The sequence below is a fragment of the Calliphora vicina genome, chromosome 3 (genome assembly GCF_958450345.1).
Source record: "Calliphora vicina chromosome 3, idCalVici1.1, whole genome shotgun sequence".
Classification (NCBI taxonomy): Eukaryota; Metazoa; Arthropoda; class Insecta; order Diptera; family Calliphoridae; genus Calliphora; species Calliphora vicina.
The window spans coordinates 57,467,438-57,478,423 of record NC_088782.1 but is presented as its reverse complement, the minus strand read 5'-3'; the positions used below and the strand labels follow the sequence as shown (position 1 = coordinate 57,478,423).

At 31.8% G+C, this 10,986-nt stretch overlaps 1 protein-coding gene across 1 annotated transcript in view; it reads left to right on the top strand.

Moving 5' to 3' along the window:
* The first annotated feature begins 208 nt into the window (after positions 1-208).
* The window catches only part of LOC135955273 (uncharacterized), a 43,271-nt gene continuing 32,493 nt past the window's right edge, over positions 209-10,986 (top strand). Inside the window, exon 1 of the mRNA XM_065505610.1 lies at positions 209-286. Coding sequence (XP_065361682.1) covers positions 212-286 — 75 coding nt within the window. The 5' untranslated portion in view covers positions 209-211. The remainder of the gene's footprint in view (positions 287-10,986) is intronic.

Below are 10,986 nucleotides of genomic sequence, written 5' to 3'. Positions count from 1 at the left end.
GGATACAAATGTAAACAAATGCAAATTGTTGTTATTTCATGAAATTAATTAAAAATTTAAAAAGAAATATAAAAAGAAGTGAAAATAAATCTTAAACATACCTGATATAAAATGCAATAATCACAGAGAAAATGTAAAATGAATTTAATCTGTTGGCTGGTGTGTGAAATAAATGATGTAAATAAATGTGAAAAATAATATAAAAACAAAAATGGTAATTATGAAGTCCTGTTGCTTTTTCAAGAATGTCTGGAATGGAAGTTTTGCTTGTGCAATTTATACAATGGTAAGTGGAGAATGTGAAAAATGTGGGTTTCTTTTCATATTCATCTCTATAGTGATAAGGTTATACGTATAAATAAATATATTTGCTATTACGTTTTGTAATTTGCACAGTATTTATTTAAGACAATACAAAGCATATCGTTCGCTTAGTGTTCAAGCACGCTAAGTTCTTTTTTAATAAATTTTGTAAGAGAAACAAACAATTAGTAAGAAAATACATAAACACAATAAAACCCTACTCCAAAAATTAGATAAGTCCTCATTAATATTTTGTCATGACTTAATTAATCCTTGATAACCTTGATTCATGTATAAAAAAGTCATGCCCACTTTCGAAAAAATGTTATCGCGCTAATTTCCGAAAAATATTTGGTGTATGACTTAAAAATCCAGGATTTACAATAGATGGCGTATCTTTTGAACGCGGTTTCATTTTTAATCTGTCATTTATTCTCACTTAGTTATTGAACATTATAGTGTAAACCACAAGGTTTTTTTTGCTTCGAAAATGTCGAATTTTGTACCAACAAAGCGTCATATGAGAGAAGTTTTGCTTTACTTCTTAAAATTGCAAAAAGTTCCACTGAGGCGTACCTATCGCTCGGGGGGCACACCTATCGTATGGGGAATGTGTTACATTGCTTTCAACGTACGAAAGATCAGTTAAAAGTAGTAATTTTGACACGGAAGACAAAGTTCGCCCAGGCCAGCCAAAAAAAATTTAAGACCAAGAATTGTAGGCATTACTCCATGAAGATTGTTATCTAACTCAACAAGAGCTTGCAAAATCATTGGTACACAGAGATAACAGATTCGTAGTAGCAACCGAATTTATTGCCAATAGAATGATTCGGTTCCACACATAGAATATCAATGGAAAATCAGCTGATAAAGAAGAAGTTTGGTTGCAGCAATCAAACTTTTGTTACACCGTCTAAAATTTTGTAGCCACAACTAAATTCGGTCACTAAGGTATAATCATTAGATTGGCAACAAATTCGATTGCTATCACGAATCTGTTTTCTCTGTGTAGCTCAAGCAGCAATTTCAAAACGTTTGCGATCACCAGGATTCATCTAAAAGCAGGGAAATTGGCAACCATACGAATTGAAGCCGGTAGACCTTGAAAGGTGATTTTGCATGTTCGAAATGAATATTGAACGCTATAAAAAAAAATCATTTTTGCACCGAATGATTATGATGAAAACTGGATCCATTACGATTACCCGAAGCGTAAGAAATCGTATGTGAAGTCCGGCCAACCAGCCGAATCGACACCAAAGCCAAATATCTATGGCGCTAAGGTAATGCTTTGTATTTGGTGGGACCAAATACTGATTTCAGCAGCTGCTATCTATTATGAGATCTGGCGTTTGGGCAGACAACTTCAAAACACATATCTCGTTGGATTGTAAGTACTCGGTTAGAAGTCTAGGGGTGTGTTTGGTCTCATTTTCGTGCTGGAATATTCCAACTAGGGGCATATTTTCCTCAGCGTACGGATACATAACATCGTTTAAAATGGATTTGTATCCAGCAATAGTATTTCTTATGATATGAAATGGACCCAACAGCCAGATCCCATAATATTGGACTTTGGGTCCAGTCTCTTTCCCTTACAAATGTTCTCACATCACTGCATCATAAATTGTATTTGGATTCATCCATTTCTGTCTCGACCAATTCGACAAATGTAGCTTCAACAATATGGCCGCTATTAACTGTCAAAGTTCGGAAGTCTTTTTATAATTGTCTACATACAGTATCCGAGATATACAATTAATCTCGCCCATAACTCGGCTACTGTTCCGGAAACCTATGTATTTCAACCAAAGCCCGCTACTGATTCCGATGTAACTTGTTTAAATTTCATTGATAGTGTTATATTTCTGTCAATGGGAAAATGCACCACTGTTTTTTCAGGTAATGGACATATTGATAAATATAACTTCTTGCTGGTCTTGTTGGTGAGATAAATTTAGAAAAAGTATAATAACTTCATGAAATATATTTCAATAAATCCTAAAATATTTTATTGAATTGGGTTTTTATTGGAATTTGAAATTACATTTGGATTACACACATCCAAGTAAATATTATTCACGATGTTGCAAAACTTTCGAAGATTGAAGTTTTTTTCCTTCAGCTGAATATTCATAATTTAATGTTAAAGTTAAATGACCATAAACTTATTATGTATGTCCATCAAATATTGTTTTTCAGTTTCTATTCTAGATGTAGTAGTTAATATTCTGTGCATACGTATCTAGTTAAACAAACAAATTGATTTATTTTAGCCTTTTTATATTCGTTTCCATTTTTCATAGACAAGGAGCAAAATTGATGTTTTTGCGCAATGAACCGCATAAATTTGGTTTTTCAATTTGTTGCTTTAGTCAAATTTTTTTATTATACACAAAATTCGTATGAATTTTTAACGTATTTTTTCATATAAAAATTTAAAAATAGTTAGGAAATAGCATGAGTCGGAAATCATTAAATTGTAAGTTTTATGAAAACTGAAACCAAATTCATATTCAAAGAATCGGTGTATTATTGTTTAATGAATCTATAAATTCCCAGTGGGTGTTTTCTTCACGATCCTTTCTTCTCGGCCTTTGGGCTGTAACGCTTCTCAAAGACATTTGAGTCGCAAATGTTTTATAAAAAAGGTTCGAATGATTTCCGACAAATAATTTCGATTCTGATAAAGCTTCCTTCGTGGTATAAACAATTTTCAGTCCGTATTTAAAATCTGTTGATTGTGCAGGCCACTTCATAACACGTACCTCATTGGATTGTAACCACTCGGTTACAACGTTTGAGTCGTGTTTGAGGTTATCTCCAAACTTGGGGTTTATGCGTTTGGTTATATAACATAGTTTAAAATGGATCTGTATCCGATTCCAGTCATAGTATTTTTGTACCCTACACCACCTTAGTGGGGAGGGTATTATGCGTTTGTGCAGATGTTTGTAACGCCCAAAAATATTAGTCCAACACCCACCTTAAAGTATACCGATCGACTCAGAATTCTGAGTCCATTATTTCACCTAGGCCCCATACAAGTGTCCTCACGAAATTGGACTTTATCCGTCATAAATGGTTAAATCATATAGGTATCTACTAGGGTGATCGATTCTTCGACATTTTTTATAAACCGGTTTTCGGTTTCTTCGAAAAATTGCAATTTAATAAAAACCGGTTTCGGTTTTTTTATAATAACCGGTTAACCGGTTTTTTTTTGGAAAAATATTAAAACGCCAGAAATAAGAAGAAAAAAAAGTTTTATTTATTAAAATAATAGTAATTAAAACAATTTGGATTACTTCTTTTATCCTTCACAAGGTCTTCGGTTCAAATTTTACCCATTTTAAAATTAATATTAGCTATGTTCAATAACTAAAAGTTGTTACTAGTTAGTAACAATTGTTACTGGAAAAGCGTTCATTAACTCAAAAAACTTGCAAGTAGAGAAAAAATCAAGAGCGTATAAATTTCAGAGAGTGTTCTCTAGTTGCAAACTATTACAAGTTCTATTTTGAACTCGTTATATTTCAGCTTATATTTCATATTGTATTATTGTTTTTTTATTTACAATTTTATTTTTGTGGTGAAAAATGTCAAAAAAAGAATTATCAATAAAATTGAAAAAAGAAAATACATTTTAAAAGGAATAAAATAAGAAAATTGTGTGTATAAAACAATTGTTACTGGAAAAGCGTTCATTTACTTTTTACTATTTTTGAGAATTTAAGAGAGTAATTTTGTAAATTTTGATTTTATTCTCTCGTTGCAAGTATTTACTGGGAAAGTAAATGAACAGACCTATTTATTTTTTTCTAAAAGTGAGTGGGTTGATATTTTTGATATTTTATGAGTTGTATTTAATTTCAAATGTCAACAACTACGTTAGATTTTTATAAAAACAAATTGACAAAAAAATATCTATAAAGTTGTTTGGACTTAAGGTCTTTTGTTACGCACAACTAAGTTAAATTTTTTCAGAGCTTTGGTAGCACTACAATATATTTTTGGTAGCTCTAATATATATCTGTCTCTTTTCATCATACTTGCTGAACTTTATACTCGAATGAAAACCAAAGCTTTGTTTTTCTTATCCTTCATAAGGTCTTCGGGTAAAATTTTACCCATTTTGAAATTAAAATTGCATTTTTTAAAAAAATTAGTGTTTGATATTTTTTATATTTTATGACTTTAATTTAAGTAAATTTGAAGACCTTATGAAGGTAAAATAATGTCGTAGGAATAAGTAAAACACAGTTTAAATGCTTTGGAGTATATCGATTTTTATACCCTACACCACCATGTTTGTAACGCCCAAAAATATTAGTCTAACGCCCACCTTAAAGTATACCGATCGACTTAGAATCACTTTCAGGTCGCAATTTTGAAGATATTTCGATGAAATTTGGTACATATTATTTTTTCGGCTCAAGGACCAAGCCTATTGAAACTGGCTGAAATCGGTCCATTATTTCACCTAGCCCCCATACAAATGTCCTCCCGAAATTGGACTTTATCGGTCATAAATGTTTAATTTATATATGTATCTCCACAAATTTCGCTCCAAATAAGTTTTATATACACAAAATTCATGTCACCAAATTTTGTTACGATCGGTCCATAATTAGTCATAGCTCCTATATAGACCCGCTTCCGAAAATCACTTCAACGTACATAAATCGCTTAAAAATGTTGGTATACACACAAAATTCAACATAGTTAAGTTTAATATAGACATAAATCACACGCCCTAATTTCATGGTGATCGGTTCATAATTGGTCATAGCCCCCATATAAGGCCCACTTCCGAAAATCACTCAAAAATATAAATTAATGGAATTTTAAAAGAAAAATGTTTTTGCTCTTTTACTTAGTGTAGGGTATTATATGGTCGGGCTTGACCGACCATACTTCCTTACTTGGTTTTTTTTGTTTTTATAAAACTAGACATTGAAAATTATCTTTTACTCGGTGTACTTGTAAGACATAGAAAACAAAGCATTGAGTAAATGTTCAAGCTTTCCAGATCACTTGTGACATTTGTCTAAATAAAAAAAAGTCTTCTAAAATAGTTGAAGTATTTGTTTTAATCTGTTTTTTGATTTTGAATATTTTTTAATGTTTTTAATACACTAAAACTCATAAACACACTTTTAGAAAAAACCGGATATTCGAATAGAAAAACCCGGTTTCTTCGATATTCGAAATGTGAGCTTTTCAAAAAAACCGGTTATAACCGGTTATTAAAAACCGGGCCGATCACCCTAGTATCTAGTTAAACAAACAAATTGATTTATTTTAGCCTTTTTATATTCGTTTCCATTTTTCATAGGCAAAGAGCAAAATTGATGTTTTTGCGCAATGAACCGCATAAATATGGTTTTTCAATTTGTTGCTTTAGTCAAATTTTTTTATTATACCCAAAATACGTATGAATTTTTAAAGCATGAGCGAGGAATCATTAAATTGTATGTTTTATGAAAACTGAAATCAAATTCATATGCAATGAATCGGTGTAATGAATCTATATATCCTCAATGGGTGTTTTCTGCCAGATCCTTTCATCTCGGTCATTGGGCTGTAACGCTTCTCAAAGAAATTTGAGTCGCAAATGTTTTATAAAAAAGGTTCGAATGATTTCCAACAAATAATTTCAATTCTGATAAAGCTTCCTTCGTGGTATAACAAATTTTGAGTCCATATTTATAATCTGGTGATTGTGCAGGTCACTTCAAAGCACGTACCTCATTGGATTGTAACCACTCGGTTACAACGTTTGAGCCGTGTTTGAGTTTATCTCCAATCTAGGGGTTTATGCGTTTGGATACGTAACATAGTTTAAAATCGATCTGTATCCGATTCCAGTCATAGTATATTTTATGATATGAATCTGTTTTTCAGCACAAGGTATGGGTCCAACCATGCCCTGAAAAACAGACCCACACTATATTATTGACAGCGTCAAACATGACTGTCGTATTAGTGTATTTGAGGTCCAGAGTATTTCCTTTCGGCCGTCTTGCTAGTTTTCTCCCATCACTGCCTCTTAAATTCAATACATCCGAAAAGAGAACATTTCTCTTTCTGTGTCGACCCGTTTAAATGTTCTTTGGCAAATTATAGGCCTATTAATCTGAGGGTTTCAGGTTTGATTCTCGGCAGAGACTTTGGGTGTATCTGCAGACAAGCAAAAAGCTTCGCAGTTTGTGTTTGTTTTAAAAAGAACTTAAGTACAAGAGGGTTTTTTCGCGTGGCGATATCAACAAAAAATAAGCCTTATTTCCCCGTGGCTAACAGTTTCAGTTTCAAATTTAGATTATTGATAACCTCCCCGGGAGTATTTTTTTGGGAAATTCATAAACTCTCTTCAAGAAAGTCTCTTGCTATTAAATAATATTGCCTTGGAGTAGTTTTACAAGGCCTTAATCCCAAATGTTCATCATCAAAAAAGATGGGGGTATATTGAGTTTGCCTTTCCGTTTGTAATATATCGAAATATTGGTCGTAGAACCAAAAAGTAAACATAATATATCCTGGGTCCTCATAAGATTCTAAAACGATCTAGCTATGTCTGTCTGTTGAAAACACGATAGGACCCAAACAATAGGACATATCTAGCTGAAAATTTCCACAAATACTCTCTGTTGATAAGGTTTATTTGGAATTGAAAATCGGCAATATCGGTTTATGATATCACCAAGTGAAATCACTGCCCTTTTAAACAGTGAGCGTGATCACGTTTTGTCTATGTTAAGCAAAATAACAACAATGTTAAGAAGAATACTGTTACGAATTTGCATTAGCGATTTTAATTTAACGGTCTGTAACGACTGCCTGCAATATTCATCATGTTAATAAAAAAGAAAAAAAGAAAAACATTAACATTGAAAGCTCTAGAATTCGAATATTCTAGTTTTGTCCGGTAAGAACAAACATGATGCTACTTGAAAGCAAATGGCACTGTGTATAAATAATGGCAGAGATTGCAGTTGTTAGTTAGTTTATCATAGGCGCTGTTAGAGTTAACATCAACTGTCTTATCTATCTATCTTCTATATATATAAAAATGGATGTTTGTATGTGGGTATGTATGTGTGTATGTATGTATGTTCCGAATGAACTCAAAAACTGCTCCACCGATTTTGATGAAATTTTCAGGGAATCTTCAGAATAGCCTGGCGGGTAACACTGTAAAGTCAGATTTTTGATTTTCGGTATGTGGGCGGTGGGGTGTGGCATTATCAAATTTTTACATTATACCGCTAATACCATCTATATATATAAAAAACTTCTGGACCGATTTTGATGAAATTTTCAGGGAATCTTCAGAATAACCCAGCAGGTAACACTGTGAAGTCAGATTTTTGATACTCGGTCTGTTTGCGGAGAGGTGTGTAAAAATCGAATTTTTACATTATACCGTTAATGCCATTATATATAAAAATAGATGTCTGTATGTATGTTCCATATGGACTCAAAAACGGCTGGACCGATTTTGATAATATTTTCACAGAATCTTCAGAAAATCATAGCGGGTAACACTGTAAAGTTTATTTCCAACGTTCAGACAATGACAATTTTCATTTTGTTGCTTAACATCATTCTAAAAATTAATGATATGTTGTAAGCGAAAAAAGGAATACATTCCAACACATGTCCGGTACTATAGAAGTTCTTTTATATTATCAATCGATGATAAACAATTTTGTTTACTCTTGCAAATTAGGTGCATGATTAAAAAATTTCCATATGAAATCTATTAAAAAATAATATTTTGAATAACTCTCCGCATATCACTTTTAATAAAAAATAACAGCTTTATTCAAATAAAATTTGTTTTCGAAAGGGCATCTACGTCTAGAGTCGCTGAAACGGGAAGAGAACGAGAATCAAATCAAATTCAGCAAATGCGTCGCAGTGCATCTTCATCGAGTACTGCAGAAACACCTCAATAGCATATAGTTGTTCCCTCCCGAATGGCTCGATCATGCAATTTTGGCACCAACAAATTATGATGTTAACAAGATCAATAAGCAAATGCAATTGAAACTGCCTGGCAAAACAATAAAATACAAATAGATTGACAAAGTAATGAATTTTTTAATTCATTGGATCACCGACTTTGTCCGAAACTGTGTATTAAAATCGAGATGCAATATAAAATAAATGTTTTCTAAGGGCCAGCAACGCGGACCGGGTTCAGCTAGTACATTATAAAGTGTAATTTAAGTGTGTGTATTAAAAACACATAATGACTATTTAAACTGTTGTTGTGTAAATTTCTAGAAATAAAGAGTTGTTACAATTTTAAACTACTAAACTGCTTTTATTTGCAATCAAATGTATTCGGTTTATTTAAAGGAAATAAACCACCGTTTTTAAAAGGTGTTTAAATCGGATCTTATGCTAACGCTGAAAGTTAAAATATTTTAATATCAATTAATTTTTGTATCAATTACTGTATGTATACTACTAATTGGTAAACTATACCATATCGTTGACCATTTCCAATAATATTTTCCCACTTGATAGTTGCTTCCAATCATTTTTAGTAGATACAGGATATCATGTGTTATTTTAATTGCTATTCTATACATTCGTAACCTAGTATTATTTGCTACACAAATTGTGAAATGTTGTTATAGTTTATTTAGTTAAAGGCTGTAAAAATACTTTATTGAGTTTGCAATAGCTAGAATACACTTGTATTTTTATTTATTTTTTTGTAGTTTAACCAAACACGTAACAGCAATGAAACGTTTTATGAAGTGTTTATATAACATAAATGTTTTAACCAGTATTGTCAGGAGTTTCGTTAAAAATGTTACGCTTTATCGCACAAAAGATAGATTTTTCTCTGTAAAGATGTGGTTAAAAAAACATGTTTTTTATGTTATTGCACATTTCCATGACAACAAAAAAAGTACTGAAATAATAAATTTTCTAAGTAACTGGTACCTAATAATAGAAGTGATTTTTGTCAAAATAGACAAAAAAAAATATTTTGCAAAACTATAAATATGTTGTTACATGGTGGATTAGAAAGTTACAAAAAATGTAACCAAACGGCAACACTAGTTTCTATATATTGTGTGGCAATAAATTATTGATACGAAAAACTTCTCAAATTGAATTTCTGTTTTAATACCCTTCGCAAGTAGTCAATGTATCCTGTATAGACACTAATTGTCAATAATGTCTGATCACTTGGTTAACTCCAATTGGTACATATATTTTGGGTCCATCGACACGTGTGTGTTTTTAGTAGTTCGGAGTGAAGTCAGTTACTTTATATATCCCAGGTAATCTAGCGTGTAGTCAATTGTCACTTAAGTGTCTCTGAGTAAACTAGAGTGTAGTCACTGTAAACGTTTGTTTTGTAATATGCTCAAGTTACTCTACAAATGATTGGAGCAATCATATATATGATTTCAGTAAATAAGTGGATTTCTGATAATGTCGGTAGCTTTTTGTGCATCTGTCAGCACAAGAAGCCACCGTAAAGCCTCGAAATTCAATTAGTATCATTAAAAATTAACAGATCTGAATAACATGGAACTCTAGTACATATTCCATAAAAAATTAATTTAACTCAAAAAATATATGAACCTTTAATGATCAATACATGGCATTAACATTTGAAAATGATTTCGGGCATATGTCCATCGCGGCTGTACTTGACGAAGAGCATTTTGGACGTCCAATTTCAGGCCACTTTTATGTATGTTATGAATAACACGAACAATGTTGGCCTCAAATCCAGTGAATTCAGGTGGCCCCACAGGAAATAATCGAGAGGTTCAAATCGTATGACCTTGGCGGCCAATTGACAGGTCCATTTCTCGAAATCAAGTTATCGCCACATTTTGATTTCAGTAAATCGATGGTTGCCATCGCCGTATGGCACGTAGGGCCATCCTGTTGAAACCACATCTTGACCGGATCAAGTTCATCCATATTTTCAAACAAAAAATCATTGATCATGGTGCGATAACGATCTCCATTGACCGTAACACGAACTTCGGCTGATGATGGAGTCTGTAGGCTGCATCAAAAATTAATGAGTAATGAATGGATATAAACAGTTGCAGAGCTTCGATTTCTGGAAACACTCCTGTGACATCTTCGGTAGAAATATAAATTCTAGGTCAAAGAATGACACAAAATTTTTATTAGTGTTACACAATTTTTATTGTATTCACAATTTCAGTTCTCCCTGTAAGCCTTTATATGCTCGTATGTAGTTTTAATTAAATATAAGAATGCGTGCTTTATAGTTTATGTTCAATTTCAAATGAAGCCGAACTGATATGTAATTTATATACATTTTTCTGTTTATAATCTACTATAAAAATCTGTTGAATGTTTCGAAAGTAATTACTTAATTAGAAAAGAAATATATATTAAAGTTAATCGTTATTGCAAAATTTTATAACAATTACAAAGAACAAGAGTTAATAGTAAATAATTTCAAATAATATGTAATACAAAAACAATCTGTAAAGATATACAGAAATATGTATATGTAAAGTAAAATATAAAGAAATATCATGTCATCTTTTTTCCTAAAATATACTTAAACTTAGCTATAATTCGGTAAATAGTGCTTCAAATGAAAACAGTACGATAATCTGTGATCAGTTATATTTTCAACAAAAAGTAAATTTTTCATAT